The sequence below is a fragment of the Atractosteus spatula genome, chromosome 9, assembly GCF_055471065.1.
Source record: "Atractosteus spatula isolate fAtrSpa1 chromosome 9, fAtrSpa1.hap1, whole genome shotgun sequence".
NCBI classification, from domain to species: Eukaryota; Metazoa; Chordata; class Actinopteri; order Semionotiformes; family Lepisosteidae; genus Atractosteus; species Atractosteus spatula.
Window position 1 is genome coordinate 45,130,361 of NC_142714.1, and position 18,830 is coordinate 45,149,190.

The window sequence follows — 18,830 nt, forward strand, 5'->3', positions numbered from 1 at the left end:
TGGACCCAGTATGAATCAGACAGCAAAATGACTATGGTAATGTCACTAGTTTAATTAGTTCTCTGGCACGATTTGTACACAGGATGTTGATGTGATTCATTTAAGAGCAAAAAGGGGAAAGGTTGACAGTCACTACTAGAGGTGCAGTAATTCAGAACAGTAAGAAAACAAGACAAAGCAAGAGATGAACATTATTCTAAAAAAACATCTGACAGTAATAAAGCTATACACCATGTTTCACTGCATCGCATTTTGTCATTTTCTCCAGTTTTTAACCAAGCTAAACTGCTTCCAGACGGAGATAATAAGCATTCAACTGAGTCTTGTTTCATTTGGTCAGAGGGTTACTCCATTGAACTGGTAACATGCAGTAACAGCATTGCCCAATAACTGTTGAGCACTTTCATTCTCAGTTAATCATTCAATTAATGATTATATGAATAGAATTACATCATACTATCATGTGAAGTTGTGAGTTATAAGAAGAGAAAAGAAAAAAGAGATTATGAAACACAATGCAATACACAAAAACGCTACAAGAATAAGGACTAAACATTCTCAAGTTTTTTCATTTCATTTTCAATTACTTTCCCAATGGCTTGGAATCCTTTCAGCGCCTTCATATTAGAGTAGATCCACACAGATTAAACAAGAGTCTAAAAGGATGTCCAATATCTTTCAGAGAAATGTTCTAAGAATAATACTATCAGTTCATTTTTATATTACCATTATTTTGAAAGTAGAATAATTTTAAAAAATCTACCACCAGTTTAAAATGTTAAAATGTTAAAATTATTCTTAACAAATGAAAAAGAAAAGGCATTTAATTGTTTCTCAGTACAAGTCTCCATAGCTCAAATCAAGATTTAATTTAAGAATCAGAAAAGATTCAGAGTTTTCCATTATGATCATTTTGACGAGACAAGATGAAAACTCTCGTCTGAACCATGTTCCTCAGAAAACTGTGGCAAATGGCCTGCTGTCCTCAGTCACCAGATCAACTAGTGGGTTCCACAGTCAGTCAACCTCTGCCTTCTGGAGACAGAGGGCATCCTCTGATGCGCGAAGTAACTTGACTTGACTGAGGGACTGATGGAGCTTTTGTGAGTTTTGTATTTTGAAGCCAATAAGCAGCTTAGCTGCCCTACGGCACTACAGAAGGGGTGTGAAGAAGGAGCTTAGGCCTTTTTTGTTTTGTTTTTTTCTTGTCACACTGTAAAAAGAGAACTATCTCGAAGTTATGGCTGTTTTGTGTGCCTGTTTTACCAACACTTGCCTATCAACGTTTATGTTTATCACACCCTTCAACATGGTGTGTCAAAGAAGTAGTTTTAGATCAACTAAACATACAACGAAACATAGTAAGTTTGTAAAAGTAAAATATGTATGAAGGCCCTAATTTTATTCTTTTGATTATTTAATTGAGATTAAATGAAACCTTCAGCACCATAACCCCCAATAATCCATAGTAACTTTACATACAATTGTGTACAATTAGTACTAACAACTTACAAATTATATAACAACCCAGACAAAACACAAGTGCACCAGAAAATAACCAAAATTGCTGAGAAATACTAACCTTTTTGATTATGTAGCTTTTTACTATTCATACAATACTTTGCATTCTAAATATTAATTTATTCTAGTATAGCACTTAGCAGTAAAGCGAAGTGAGTACCGAAATAACATGAACACACAAGACTCAAGGCACATACTGCATTATGACTAAAGTTTCTTTACTAATTCAGAGTATTTAAAGGTTTTTAAACTTTCAGACACTTTGCTGGATTAATTTTACAAACATTTTGCACTTGAAAATAGATTATCCTTTGCATTTCTTTTTAAAGGTGAAAGAGCTACACAAAACTTCGCAAAGATTGATTTCATCTGTCTTCTTGGGAGTACAGCCTTTATACTGCTGGAATTCTGCTTTTCTTAAGAATTGTCTTAATCAAATTAACCCTCACATCAAACAACTTCTACATTTTCATACAGTATAACAATGTTTTCTTTATGCTCTTTCGCTTCTATTCAAATCACACATTTTAATGAAAAGTGAAATTAAGAGATGAGATGTACAATTTTACATAAACCACCATGAAACCATTTTGTAAGTACATTATAACTTACACAATGTAAACTGTAGAGCCCTATTCAAATTTCACAACTGACAAAATAACTTATTACACAATTGTGAATTTCTCATTTAACCTTCAATTTTAATAATTGAAACCTTTATACAGTATATCACAACAGCTCTTTCACCATATCATCTTTCACACCACGGTCTAAGGCTAGCTTTTGATCGATATTCTGGTACTGTATGTTCAGCTTATTTGTTTTTTCACATCTCCTAAACAACTGTACTGTTGTGGTATTTGGCTTCCCTTCACTACGATTGGGATCTCAATAAACAAATGAATTTGCGTTTTATTATAAGTTTTACAACCTGTTAGCCTTTTTCTTGAAAATGACCAAAAAACAATTTCCTCCAAGAGTGGTCATTCAGAAGCACTTTTTCCACCACAAGCCAAAATTGCTTTTGGCAACAACAAATATTTCAATCATATAATTGAAGGATGCTTCAGCCTCTATGGCAACCTTGACCTTAAAATTTGTACTACAGTTTTTGTAACCTTTTGATACTTTAGCCTTTCATGTTTCACTGTTTTCCTCATGATCAGTACAGGAGTATTTATATTATGCAATTTTCAGAAGTAGGCCTATTTAAACATTTATGATGAATACACACTTATACAGTTTTGAAAATTTACTCGAAAAAATTTTGTGCATGTCAATTTGACTCAAAGTTAAATGTACTTATAGGAATATTTGCACTTTTTTGCCTTCATTTGGATCAATGAGAGAAAAATAATATTATATCAATATTATATCTGTTTAGAGCTGATATTTAATAAGTAAGATGTTTTAATGAAATGAGTATATATGAGATTAACAGACTGAATATAGCCTAGTCACATTCATAATTTTTCCTGGTAATGAGACAATCCCTGTTATTGTGCAAATGTTTGCTTCATACTTACTGTACTTCAGCAGCCAACTTGTGTTACCGGTTTAAAACAATGAATTTGATGTTTAAGTTTACAATGCATTTTACATTATAAGGAAGTTAGTCATCACACCTACATGTCATGCAGAGAATGTGCTGCACTTTCATTTAAAAAAAGACTAGTTCTTATGCCATTGTAAAATCATCATCTGAAACTTTTCTTTCTTAACACTGTGCATTAAGACTTCATTCAATTATCACTGGCTATATCTCATTCAAAAACATGTTTTACATAAAGAAGATTTTAAAAAATGATTTGTTTTAGTGTGTTTCTGTAACCGGTAATAATTTCCTCATAACTGCCATTTATATTTCATTTAAATATTAGGTGTGCAGCTGACAAGTCTAACTTACCTTTGTGACTCCAATTTGTTCTTTGCGGAATTTTTCCAAGGGCTTAATCAGCAAATCACAAGCGTTCTGCACCTTCAAATGAAATAGGAAAAATAACACAAAGTATCAAACAATGCAGTTCTTCTAGAGCTTAATGACAGCAAAACTTTTTTTTCTCTCAGTAATATTGTTACATTCACAGGATTGTATGCCATTCATTTCAACACTTCTATACTACTATATTTAACTTAGATACTGCTACAGTATATAAAACCACCAGATTTTATTTACATCTGGTGGTTGTACATCTGTTTGTACTTCAATTGGTCACACTAGTCCTTGTTTCTCAACATCATAAAAAACTTCCCCTATGAATTCTATTTGTGTGGCACAATTGCTGCTTTCTATATTTAATGGACTACTAAAGTTCAGATTCCATAAATACCTAATTTGGAATGATATTCTTGACAGCACAGCTGCAGCTTGTTGTATAATCTACCACTTGTTAAGATACATGCAAATTTACTTGTTCTATTTAAATTCAGTCTACGTAAGCTGCGATGAAACTCTGCCCTTTTTTTTGGAAAGGGAAAATGTCATCATATGCTGACTTTGACAGGTGTGTGTGGGAGTAAATGCTAAGAATATGTGAAAGAAAGTCAGCTGGAAGGAAAAAGAAGGCTGTATAAATCAAGAACAAGGTTGAGTAATAACAGCTCAACATAAATGGTTACCTTGGTAATGTGAGTTCCATGCCCAGACATTTGACACTCTTACTCCAGGAGGCAGCTGTTTTTTAATGTGTGTGTGTGTGTGCAGGGAAGGTGTTTGGGGGGTAGTGATGACTACATTTTATGCAAAGAAGATAGATGTGATAGAAGCAAAGCAAGCAAAACATTGGAGACCACTTTCGTCTGTGCCCTGTTCATCTTCTGAGAGATTGTGGAATTTCTGAGCACAGCAACACAACAGAGTAGAAAACAGAAAGACTGAATCACATGGACCACAGCCCAGAATGAAATTGGTAGAAAAAAGCAAAGATAGCATGAATTTACCACATGGTATGAGTCACACCAATTGGCAGAATATCACATTGTTGTAGTTCATGATATTTGTGATTTTGAAGGAACTACCCAGGCGGCAGGGGCTTGAATATTCTAATGTAGGAAGGCTTGCAAAGATGCATATTTCTACTGACTTCTAACTGTACAATGTCTGGAAATATAGTATAAAGTAATGTAGTGCTTCTGGAATATCTTACTTTCCTTGTCTGGCCAAAGTCAGAGATTAATGTCTTCATAATCCTTTTAGTAAAACTACATGAAACAAAGTTATTTCACAGACAATGCTTCACTGGCCACAATGGTGAGAATTATAATCTAAAATATTAAATTATAAACCCATGTTTTAAGTGTCATTTCACCACTAATAAAACAGCATCAAGTACCATATGCTTCCCTTTACAATTTAAAAAAAGTCCTATTTGGAAGCAAGAATGATCTTATTTTGCTCCATTCATTACTTAGCTTAAAGCAAAAAAAAAAAACAACGGCTTTCTCCAAACATTAAACTCTCAAGACAAAAAGCCAAAAGCAAGTATGAAGGCACTAAAATTCGAAATTCTAAAAAGGACAGATGTGGACAATTCCACAATTGTCTTCAAAGTGTTACAGGTCTAAAAAAATCCCTCAGATTTATTTAACAACTCCACTGTGATTGAAGAAAATGTTGCCAGATAAATGTTATCATACTGTGTGTATCTCAAACTGCTAATTTGCAAAACTGACTGAACTTGTCTCGGAAGAGTTTTAGACAGCCTTTTTAAATGGACGTATCTATAAACAGTTGCACACAAATAAGAACATAAGTATAGTTACAAACAAGAGGAGACCATTCACCTAGCCTGTTTGGTAGTGAGCAGCTAATTGATCCAAGTATCCTGTCTAACCACTCTTGAAAAAGAACTTGAAAAGCCTGTTCTATACTCCCAAGACCCTGTTGGTAAAGAAATGCCTTATGTTCACAGTATTAAATGCACTTTCATGTAATTTCCAGTTGTGTCCTCTGGGCTGTGTTTCATTCTGAAGAAACTGGTTGGGAGACTTTCAATACCCTTGAGGATTTTGAATACTTGTATGATGTCCCCTCACAATCTTCACTGTTCAAGGCTGAAAAGATCCAGTTCCTTCAGCCTGTCAGTTTAGGATATTCCTTTAAGACCAGGAATTATCTGGTTGCTCTTCTCTGGACTGATTCCAGAGCAATATCTTTTCTATAACATTTTGGCCAAAATTGTACATATTTATTCTAAATTAGACCTAAGTCTCATTAAACTATACTACAGTATATAATGTATAACAGTTTGCCAATCTTCCTAATTTAGTACATTCTGCAAAATTGAGTAGTTTTCCAGAAATATAGATTTGGAATCTAGATCATTGATATACTGTAGATAAGGATGAACAGTGGTTCTCCACTAATTACTTCACTTTTTTTAGCATTCATTATTTATCTAACATTTTATTTTAAGACCTACTTACTTGAGTGTTCTAACACTTCTCTATTGTCAGCATACTGTAGCAATGAAAAGTATGTAGGATTCACAATCTTCACAGATTCAACAGTTTCTCTTTCACTCATGAAGCCTTACCAGCATCATCCTTTCATCTTCAACTTCCTGCAAAAGCCCAGAAAACTCCTTGAAAGACTCCGCTGGAAAAGAGACCAAATTATATATTTATTTTACATTGATGATGCTATTTCTTACATTCTACAATATTTAAAGGAAGGTCATCCATAAACAAATAGTTTAGTATTAGTTTCTGCTCGGAATAGTTATAGTCACCACTACAAACAGTATACTCTTTATCATTAAATATACTGTATGCTACACCTTACGTTAAAAATCATTAAAACAATGCAATGAAGGAAAAACTGTGGCATTTAAAGCTTATCATAACATGGTTAAATACTTTAAAACAACTGTATATATTAAGGGTTCCAAAAAGGCAAAAAAAGAAATCTAGTTTCAAAGTGCCTATGTGGTGTAGTCAAGGTGATCTGAGGGTTCTCAAATTGGTGTTAAATTTCAAAGAAAAAACATCTGTGTTTTCTGATAATCTTAGATTGTAAATTTGTAACCTTAGACCCACCTATATTATGTCTAGATACGTTAATAAGAAGTAACAAGCTCAAGATGAAGAAAAAACACTTAATTCCTTCTTTTGATCTCAATTTATACTCAAATGTTGTTGCAGGATTTCCTGAGCCATTATTAATATATGAGGCTAGTGTTGTCAAACATTTTATCAATCTTACAACATAAAAGGAAGTTTCCAATCAGGATCCAAAAGGCAGGTGAATTAAAGCAGCAGTTATTCCACTGGTCTATCCAAATAAATACATTAAAAGGATCAGAGCTACAACCTCTTAAAATTGAACTGTTATAAAAGTTTATACCACAACAAGGTATTGATACACAAAGAGAAGGCAAAGGTGAAGGTAAAGGTATTTTGTATGTATGGAAACATTTAACAACTGAATGTGTTTCACATTTCTTAAGCACACAGGCAATTAAAAAAACAGTTTCACAAAGGTTATTCTTTTTTTGCCTTCTGTAAGTGCTATGCATTTAGAATAATGCAGTTAGAAAACAAGACTTTGCCAGTGTTCAATATGTATAAAGCTTTACATACTATCCCTTTACACACTCAAGCTACAGTACTGGGCACAGTTGGTGTTTTAGCCTACCAATATTGATCTCATCATCAGTCAGTGAATCACCAATGAAGTCAAACTGGAAGGATTGTAGAGTATGAGAGAACTTCTGAACAGCCAACGAGTAATCTAAAAAATAAATATAGAGTGTTAGTTTGCAGAGCACATTAAAATTGACATTGATTAAATAGATTATTGCAACAGTAGCATTAAAATACTAGTGTATGTCTTGTAGTTCTGTACTAATCCCAAATATCTGGCTACACTTCTGCACTACAATTATTTTTTCATCATAAAGAACTGAATACATTTTCTAGATAACACTGGTACAGTCAGCTGTATTACATGTTTTTGATGAAACAGTGCTCTCTCTGACCTATTATCACAATGGCATAATAATTTGTTTTGGAGATGTTCCTTCAAATTGCTTGATAGAAGTAAGCAAATTTAAATTAGTTCTAAATGTCCTTCTTGCACTGATCAAGTTTCTCTCAGAAAATCTCCATGTGGTGTAGTTTATATCCATAGCTCTGCTACACTATGGTTTGTAAACAGTACAGGTACATCTGAAACTGTAAGGCTATGCAAACTAAACCCCAAAACAGTCAGAGTAAAAAAATAATATGGTTATTTTCTCAAATCAGCCATTCAGTACACCACAAACTGGTGCTTCAAAATAAAAAGGGAGGTATGTGCTGGGTTGAGAGTAGGGGTGCAGCCGTTGTTTGAATTGATCTGCCTACAGGCCATGATGCAGCTGCAAAGCAAGTCCCTGGCTTCACGACAGAGAACCCCTTACTAGGCCCCAGTTTCAGCGAATGTTTAACAAAAGCAATATAAAACAAATGAAGGCCTTGGACCAATCTTAAGTAGCTTTCACATGCCAAAATGTACAACGAAGTGATACATAAACTGTTTTGTAGGACACAAAACTCTCTTTTAAATTGTAATACTGACTGCTCTCTAACAGTGTGTGGAGAAGCAGGTCATAAAAGCAGTAATATAAAATCATAACATGCCGGGATTTGGATATATTCCAAAGCCTCTGTCTGTGTTGAACAATTTTAAGCAGAGACAATGGAAAAGATTATTTGTCTCCACTGTTAATACCAACAGAGAGCCCCAAAGAATCTACCACTGTGCCCAGTTATTTCATATAAGGCACCAGGCTGTCGTAAAAAAACTGTTCACTTAATTCAAGCCAGTCTTGATGATATTATTACAATGCAATCAAGCCAGGGAACAGAGAAAGCTAAACCGAAATGAAGGTTTTCTGTCGTTCATTCAGGCAAATATACTGTAAGTGGATTCTGCAGTGGAGTCACAGCCACACATCCTAACTGAAAACATCCAAGTTAACAAAGTTTGCTTCTTTATGAATGCATAGATAAACACATTTTTATGAACACATAAGAAATAAAAGTGGTGAATAAAGGATTTTGCTTTCAATGTCATCACTTAATTCCGCCGTGGTTTCAAGGGTAACCTAATGTGTAAGATGTTGATTTTCTCAGTGCAAAATGAAGGATTAACACGAACTGAAATGGCAACTTGAAATAGAAAGGCAGCAATGTCTTATAAGTCGTGACAGGCCAAAAGGATTCAAAGTCCCACCCTATCCGTCTGCTCATTTTGGCATAAGGATGAAGTCGATTTATCATTGAAAGCACTGTACTGAAACACATCCCAAATAGACATTAGAGGAATTTCTCCAAAACGGTAGATAACTAAGCATAAATTACAGAATGCTGGTTTCTCTACTCCTGTGCTCTCGATTATTGCAGACTTCCTAGCTTTAGTAGCCCAATTCTGTAAATTACAGAACCTTGAAATACAAATCTGAGTTCCTGGAACACCTTTGATTGTTCTCAGCCTGGGATGCAATATACAAAATATAGAAAGGTACAGCCTAAAAAGCCTTAAGCATTGTGTATTGTGCTAATTCTGTCAGTGCTTGCTAAAAGACATTTAATTGCTACTGTAAGTCTAAGTCCCATACCAAGAACATTACAAACTTGAGAAAGTATTCAATAGGGTGGCTCACATTATGTAAGAGTGAAACTGCCTTTTTTCCAGTGTCATAACATGTTACAAGGTAGAGTCATAGTTCCTGTGCATTTGATTTTGCATCATAACATTTATTTTAAGAAGTGTTGCCCAATAACTGCATGAACCTAAAATTAAGCACTGTTTGTCTGAAGAATTTGCTTGTTCTTAATCTCACATCTGTCTGACAATGGTAATGAAGTGCACAAGGCAATAATCTGAACACAGCCTGGACTTACACATACTGTATAGTCTCAGCCAACAGTAAACCCACATTCATCAGTCACTATGTAATAATCAATTTACAATAACATAAACAATGCACAGTTTAGTAACAGTAAAGTGTCATTTATACTAAACTGATAAGGAGGTTAAGGATTTAAATAAAGACAATTGCAAATAGAAATAATGTTTGCAGGTCTATTTCTTCTTAGCTGCTACCTTTTCATTGAAGTTCTGAGCTGTTTGATCTGAGAGCTCCTTAGTGTTTCAGGACCAATTTACTGAGATATGTGTAATGTCTCTATTAAATATGCAGCCCTATGACAACAATGCATAATTTAAAATAAAAACTGATTACAGCTTGTATAGTATTTATTCTATTAGGAGTTTTATTCATCTTATTCCAGTCATGCACAGCACATGCTTTCACTCTATAGTGTATCTGGACAGCAAATGTTCATAGCAAAGGAACAAATTTAAACTGTTTTTATCATTGTGGAATTAGGCTAGCTGTCAGAATGGAATTTGTTTTTCTGAAAGATGCTTTAAATAGTCACATACCAATTCTTCATCTGCAAAGTGTCTCTTTGCAAACATAAAAGCTAAAGATAAAATACAGAGTATATATATTTAAAAAAAGGATATCTGATCTGTTGAACAGAAGTAGAGTGCCTATTTGAAAATAATAATTTAGAGATTTAGAACATTTATCACTTGGATGTTACTTCAACAAACATGTATCAGATTAAAAACCATTCAGTGATTTGTGCTTTTTTTCCTGAAATATATTTCAGAGAATCAATAATGAAACAGACAGATGTGAAAGATTCTCCTCCTGTATGCTGTTTCTGAAACACACCAGAATATACATTTTCAAAATATCAGAGACAACTTGCAGACTAGAACATTTCTTTCTAGTCAGATTCAGAAGAGATCCAGAGTTTTTACATTTTCATTTATTTTTATCAATACTTTTTCGGATGGGCATTTCAATTGGCTTTTTATTATGGTTTCACATTATACCACCAAAGTGACTTCTGTATCTCAGTTAAAGTTTCAATAACACAAACAAAGAGCACAGGTCCAGACGGACTTATAATCAGGGACACTACTGTACCTTTCTGAGTCAAGGCCAAGGGCAGCTGTCTAGGTAATGGCAGATTTTTATGTTTCTTATGTGATTCACAGAGCTGTGCTAGCCTGGTTTATAGTTTTAAACTATAAACTGCATTCCCGTACCTGCTCTACCGCTCTTGTACACCAAGTATGAAAACATCCTACAGTGCACTAATGACATAATCTACTTCCTCTGCCATTAAGGAGCATTTCAAGAGACAACTGGTAAGCCAAACTCATTCCAAAAGCCAAAGAAACAAATATAAACATCAGTGAGACTGCATAGAAATATGTTTTGTTTATGACGCAATATATTTCTATAGACAAGAAACTAAACCGTTGCCATGGCATTCTATACACTATTCTCAGCACTGAACTCTAACACTAATCCCATTGGACCCCTTTAAAACTGTGGATTGTATGGATTGAAGGTCATGTTTAGGTTCTCTCCCCACTTCAGATTTGTGTTATTGAATTTCTGCGAAGCAGAGAGAGGCACCTTCAGATGTAATCCAAAGCTATCCGCACATTTATAGGCAAAGTAATAATTGCATTTGAGGGACATTAAAATGTCAATAAAAACTATTAGTTTGCGAGAAAGCAGCATACCATTCACAGTATTAGCCTAAAGTATTATAAGTGCAAGTGAAAGTGGATATGTGTATACAGCATAAAAAGTTTGCAGCAGTAGTGTGAGTGATTATACTTTAAACAGGTTACTTAAACTTTCATTTCCTTTCCATAATATATTTAAAGGAAATGACCATAAAATGTCTGATCAAAAATGATCTGTGATTCCAGCATCAGTTAAGATGCATGATTCTTCCTAGTTAATCAAGCAAAAAAGTATCAGAAACTGCAACTTAGAGGCTGTTAGATGAATGTCTTATACATCTCTTTTAATTTCAGATACAATGACATATATTGTTTCCAGGGTTGCAACTTGACACTAATGAAAAGGGGAAAAAAATGAGTTATGGAATGGAATCTCTGCTGGATGACGGCAAACAAGGACAATACTGTTTCATCATTTTTGATATATGAAAAAGGAGGCGGACTAGCCTACAGAATGCAATGGACATAAGCTGAATCCCAGAAAATGAATGTGTAAAGTTTGCACTTTGAAAAAGCATGGAAGAAACAAAACAAAACCTACATCAGTTGAATGCACTACAATTTCGGCTCAATTAAAATGTACACTCCATGAAGAGATTATATTCATCCATGATTTTTCTTTATTTTCTTCCTGCTGGGTATTGGTAAGCCTTTTAGGTTGCAGCAAGCATAATTCTTACAACCTTTCTCAAAGAAAAAGAGATCCAATTAAACATTTCCTTGTGTACTTTATTTATGTAATGAATGTGAAAATCTCCAGCATTAGTCCACTGCCTAGTGTGTATCCTTAAACCATTTTCTCTTCACTAAAAGCAGACTTCTCACTAGCACATGGATTTCAACATGGTTCCCCTGACAATGTTAAGTATAAGCAAACAAAAGGTTACATATAAATACATCATTTTAAAAGTCTCAAGAACTGCAGTATAGGAAGAAAATAGTGGACATTTTAAAAACACCAAGGCTCTTTAGGTTGTTCACTTTTCTTTAAATGAATTTGAATAGAGTAAACAAGTCAACTTAGTCCATTTTGTGGGACAGTTGATAACTTGCAATATTCAACCACTGTAAATATTATAAGAAGGGGGGTTGTGTAAAATGAAAAACCACAGGAAACGATGACTCAATCAACATTTCCAAAAAAAGGAATTGGCACTTTTATTACACATTTCAGCAGGCTTCCCTACTTCCTGGAATAAAAATATGATTACTAAAACTAGGGGGAACTAGGGAATTATTATTGTATTCAAATACATTTGCACAGGCTCAGTCTTTACTAAACCCCAACAGTGAGGGATAATTGATGCAATCTAATCAAAGAAGTCGAGATGATGGCATAGAATAAACTATAATTAAGACCACAAGAAGTGATATTATAACATGTGTATATAATATTAATTTCTCCCCAAATCCATCTCTCTGACAAACAGTGGAGCTGAAAGATTAAACCTTTGCCTAATAATTTTACCTTTAGTATAAGTCATGATTATTTTAAAAGCTTACTTACTCACATTACTTACTTACTGTTAGTGTCAATAAAGCACCTATCTAAAACAATGTGATCTTCAATTTATTAGCCCAAGAAACAATTTAAAAAGACTTACAAATTCACACTGGTAAAAGCTTTAAATCAAAGTTCTGAAAAGTTTAATTTTCCATAGACATTATAGTTTAGCTGCCTTTGTATACAACATCTTACAATGGCTCCCACCAAACATCTCTGGTTTTCAAAACAGCCAAGAAAATATTAAAAACTTTTTTCACATTCTGGTGGTATACTGATTTGATAGAATACATTTTTTAATTTGTAATTTTACTGAAAGCATAAAAGAATATGTATAGTGGTCTACTTAACCCTTCTGTGATTTGAAAACAAAACAATCCCATAGGCCAACAGCCATATCACCCTGCAGCTCTCAACTTGGTACCCACTAAAGCTAAGCAGGGTTGAGCCTGGTCAGTACCTGGATGAGAGACTTCCTGGGAAGCTATAGTTGCTGCTGGAAGTGGTGTTAGTGGGACCACCCTGTAGTCTGTGTGGGTCCTAATGCCCCGTTATAGTGGCAGGGACACTATACTGTAGTGGGCGCTGACTTTTGGATGAGACATTAAATCAAGGTCCCTGTGATGGACTGGTGCCCCTTTCCGGGTGTACCCTGCCTTGCACACGTTGCCTGCCGGGTAGGCTCAGGCTTCCTGCGACACCATGGGGAATAAAGCGGTTTGGTAAATGAAATAACATAACAATCTCATAGGTCACACAAAGAGCCAAAACTAATCCATATCCTTGCAGTAATTTAAAAGACTGTGAGGTTTATTAGATACGACAATAGTCAGGAGTTAGATTTATATGTACACTAATTCAGAAACACACTAACATCCTTCAATAACTGACTGCATATAACCACAGTGGTTTGGCAGTCCTTCATTCAGAAGCCCATCCCTGCAGCTGGCAGTAGATGATGAACCTGGTAATGCTACCTTGCAAGAAAAAGAAAAACATGAAAGTCCACAATATTCCAGTTCACATACAGTAGTGGGTCTCATTCGACAGTTTAGCATGATACCATCATGTGAAATACTGTTTTTGCAATTGCAGTCCTGGAGTACCACTGTGTCAATGTTTGGTTTTCATTCAAGTATAGCTCTTTATTAATCATACTTATTGAACCTCTTTAGAATTTATCTAAACCACTTCAACTCTTAAATGGTAGGATGGGGTTATAAAGCATGAACCCTATGCCAGATGCCAGGTTTAGAAATTCCTCCTTGGGACTACTGTTTAAATGACCAGGTGGCATTTAACCACAGAGTCTATACATCACCAATAATGCAATTAATGTGAGTGATTCCCAACTGTTTACGTATATCCTTAATTGATTGGCTTAGAAAACATCTGGAGAGTAACAAACTTAAACTATGTTGAAATACATCTGTTTGCCACATTTCCTGGAAATACATATAAAGAGAATATGAGTGGTATGGTGGTGTGGCAGTTAGCACAGCTGCCTCACAAGCTTTGGGTCCTGGGTTTGATTCTGCACTGGGTCACTTACTGTATGGAGTTTGTATGGTCTTCCAGTGTTCCTTCAGCAAAGTACAGTACATCCCCCGAATCCAATAAATCCAATCACTTCTTTCTCAGACATCTTATCTTTTTTATACTGTATAGACTTTTCAATTAAAAGGCATTTTATACATTTGAATTTGCCAGGTGATCTTTTTGAGCAATATAAAATAATAATTACAATGCCTGCTATTTTGCTTACAAGGTAAATTAGAATATAAAGTACGTCCGCAGTAGGAAACCGAATGACTCTTTGATGCAGAGTAGTCACTGTTCTATTTAGCACAGAACAGACTCCTAACTAGTAAAGCGGTGTGTATATGCTACTGCGGGATGCATAGCACATCTGTTTTAAATCTTACAGGATCTCAAACAAAATGCTTCATCATCAAAGGACGTCTGTATGCGTTTCAAAAGCAAACTCCACTCCCTCTCAATTGCTCTCTGTGATATTTTGTTGAAGGCAAAAGGCCAGCATTAGCTAAGCCAAGTACCCCATACTAATACATGGATTCTATAAAATTTCACGGAGAACAGGATCAGATGGTGCCATTATTTTTATGGTGACAATTTTCTTCCTTTGAAATTTCTTGACCACAAACATTTCAAATACTTTAAGCACAGAATGAGAGAAATTCTACTAAATGAAACCAAAAGACAGCATTTAGAGAGTATAGCATCTTTCTATTATTCTGCTTGCAATTTTAATTTTCAGAACACTGTTTTCTTGTTTGTTTCTTCTACATCTGAATAATATCAAGATTACTGTGATGCTGTTCCATGATTGTACATGGTATTTTGGAAAATGTCAATTAAAATATTCCAGCAGAAAACCACTCCCAGGCATTGAATGTATACATAGAATAATAGTAATAATGTATAATAATAGACTTCATGTTTTTTCCAGTTGTATACATCTTCTTGTTTCCATAAACTGTGATGTATTCTCACATTTATTAGTGGAATATACGAATGGAAAAATATATTCAAAATTTGCAGTTTTCCTCAAATGATTATCTTGCCAAGTTTTGGTAACAGAGATAACCAAAGGCAGCTATCAGAACTGAAAAAAAAATTAATACTGTAAAAGAGAAAAAAGCACTGAGCACAAACATATAATAATTGTTTTTTATATACTTTTGTGTTGATACTTATGCTAACTAATTTTACTTAATATTTACTTAATTCAATAGCAGAATATTTTAAATTATTTACCATATTTTTGTTAAAATAACAACAATCTGGCAACTAACAGCAAAAAACAGGAGAGTCCCTGCACAGCTGGCATAAACTAAAAAAAAAGAAATATTCACGGCAAAGGTTAGATCATCTCAAATGACTAAAAAAAGCAGAAATGAAACAACTCAAAACCATTGGAATCAAAATCAAAATGTGTCTGCAATTGTTGGAAGTCAATGTCGCAGAATAAGCAACACAGTGCACAGTGCTTTGCAAAAATATTCAAATTTTTCCTCTGGAGTTCAATTTTGTAAAATTACAGAAATGTATATTTTTGTGAAATTACAAAGTTAATATGGCTGCACATTCAAAACCTGAATGCTCAATCTAAAGGTATAGTTAATGTCAGCCAAAACTAAAGAGAAATAACATCTTGGTTAAATCTCTACCAACTTTGCACACCATCTTAGTGCAAGCGTTGCCCACTCTTCTGGTAGATTAGTTCAAGCTTCTCTCTCAAGGATCTCTTATGGATAGCTATTTTCAAGTTTTTCCACAGATTCTCAGTAGTATTCAAGTCAGGACATTGAAATACTCAGGGACATGTATTTTCCTATTTTTAAGACACTGCAGTGTACCTTTGGCCTTGCCTTATGCTTTGGGTCATTCTCCTACTTAATACGAATTTGTATCCAAGGTTTAGGTCTTTAGCAGACCAAAACAGGTTTTCCTCCAAGATTAGTCAGTAGTTTGCTCCATCCATTTTTCCCTTGGGATCCTTCTCAGTCCCTGATAATGACAAGCAGGTCTACATCTGACAGAGATGAACTATGCTGGGTTTGAGTTAGATGTAATGCTTTTATTTAGATTAGAATGTTCCAACTTTGTTTTGTATGAACACAAAATCTTTTGCCACATGCCCGCAATGTCATTTACTGTAGGTACTTTGCTGAAAATCCCATGCAAGATATGAGTTTTAGAGTTCCATCCAAGCCTTCATTGTGGGGTGACTGGGATATTGTTGACATTTTCTCCCATTTCAGACATTTGAACTGTGGAATATTTTCAAAGTCACCGTTAACCTCACAGTGGCATCCAAACTAGTTTCCTCCTTGCCCGCCTGCTCAGTTTGGGCTGGTGGCCTGATCTAGGCAGCGGCTGTGTGCCTTCCACTTCTTAAAGACTGGCTTCACTGTGCTCGAGGAGATATTAACGGTATCTGAAAAGATTATATGTTCTTCTCCTGTTCTGTTCCTTTACACAGTTTAATCCCTGAGTTGTTCTGAGCTAAAGCTCCTTGATCTTCATGGTTGAATCTTGGCTTGGAATTCACTACCTGACTGACGGACTTTAAAGAGGGAGGTGTACGTATATGGAAATCATTGCTATTTCAAAGTGTCATGATTTTAAAGAAAGCTTTAAAGCAACAAAATGTAAAAATTTTGGAATGGTCTGAATCATTTTGCAAAGCACTGTCAATTTCTTTAAATTGTTTTGGTTTTAACTCAGATAACCCAATGGCTTTTGAATAATGTCTCACACATGTTTTGTACGTGAATGTATTAATATTATTAAATTAATATCAATATTTCTGTACCTGCTGCAAAACAATAAGTGTATGTTTAAAAAAGTCAACATTTTAGATCAACAAAACTAATATGGCAAAAATGGATCAATTCAGCAAAGTCATACAGTTATACGTTGAAATGTTAACTGTATATACAGTATTGTGGCATTCATAATGATCCTAAAAGTCTACAGTTCAGTGATAGCATAAATTTAGTAATATGTTCAAGGATACACAATACTTGAAATGAACAGAAAGAAGACTAATTCAACTTTCTGTTCATTCTAACATTGCACATATTCCTACAGCATACTTTAATAAAAGATTTTGCAGAAAAGTATCAACTACCCCAGTTCAATAATAATAAAGAATCATTATGTAGTTGACCACTTACAAATGTTTGTATCAGTGTATATATATATTGAAAACACTATTAAAGTGGCTCCAGCACATCCTGTAATTGTTGGCTGCAGCTTTCTGCTTTTTGTGTCCTTAGTTAAGAACAAAAGCTGCAGCATTCTCCAGGTGTATTTGGTTAAAAAGCAAGGCAATTGCATTACTTCTTCTGACAAAATAAGATAATAAGAAAAAGCAATTCAGCAATTCTCAATATCATGTCTTTTTAGAATATAGCTACAGTACCACCAATGTTTTAGAATGTTACATGAAAATATGAACACATCAGAAATCTTTTTTGAGTACCGCAGAATGTTATTACTTGATAGGCAGAGCAGAAGAAAAGAGTTCATGATCAGAGTGGCATAGAAAAAGAATTCTGTGTGAAAAGTGTGAATCAATTTCAGGTTAATATGAAATAGTTAAAACTGGATAACATACTGTAATCTCTGGGCACATAAAAGACAAACAAAAAAAGCTTACGTCCAAAGTGCATTTTGAAATGAGTTACAGTAATTACAGGAATTACAGTAGGATAGCTTGTCTTTGCCTTTTATGATTCAGGTTCTACAGTACTACTGTATAGCAGAAGTCTCAATACTTTGCCAAATAGGCCAGACAGCCCACATGTTCTGATGTTGGGGGTTTAGGTTTATACCTATGCTTGCAATTACTTGATCGGGCCAACTACTGACTGACTTAGTTCACGTTAACATTATAATGAGCTATTTAAAGAAGACACATAAAACTGGATGGAATGAGGCTCCCCAGAACTACCTGCTGTTAAACAACTGCTCATCACAGCTCTGTGCTAAGGAGGTATAAAGTTGCAACACATGAGATATTCAAGAAAATAAGAAATCGAAAAAAGCACAGACCCTAAGAGGCTCATTGATTTATGGTACATTATGACAGGAAAGTAAATGTAAATTCTACTTTATTGGCATCTGATGAAACTGACAAAATGGAATATGGCACCCTCTTTTTAAAGTTTAAAGGACATTAGTCAATTACACAAAGTTTGAATGTTCTGCTAGAGCTTCTTACAGATGAAAGAAATGTACAGATTATGGGTGTGTTTTGTCACTGTAAAACACTGCTTTTCACTAACGTAGTAATTATCTGTTTGTTATCGGGTCTGTGCAATTCTATGAAATACAGTATTCATAGCTACAAAGCCAGCAATAACAACAAACCACAGTGAACACTAGCTTAAGATTGTGCACTAACCAACTAACACATTACTTTCTTAGACTCAGACAAGACAAAGACAAAGCAATAATAATGTGAAAAGGCCATACTCGTGGATCGTGATTTGGCTGTATTATTTTATAAAGTCTGGACTTAAAGCCACTGTAACAACAATTACTGTTGATATTTCTTTGTATAATGCACATATACATGAGGATCCTCACTCAATCCCTGCAAAGGATATAACCCAGTAATCCAGTTCCTGAGCCTCCATTAAACAGATGCTGTACCATTTAATAGGTAGAGGG

At 34.6% G+C, this 18,830-nt stretch overlaps 1 protein-coding gene across 1 annotated transcript in view; it reads right to left on the reverse strand.

Moving 5' to 3' along the window:
* The window catches only part of ophn1 (oligophrenin 1), a 64,218-nt gene that overhangs the window by 42,799 nt on the left and 2,589 nt on the right, over nt 1–18,830 (reverse strand). The window contains exons 2-4 of the mRNA XM_088924484.1: nt 7,157–7,252; nt 6,057–6,118; nt 3,428–3,499 (exon numbers count right to left, since the gene is read on the reverse strand). Coding sequence (XP_088780610.1) covers nt 3,428–3,499; nt 6,057–6,118; nt 7,157–7,252 — 230 coding nt within the window. The remainder of the gene's footprint in view (nt 1–3,427; nt 3,500–6,056; nt 6,119–7,156; nt 7,253–18,830) is intronic.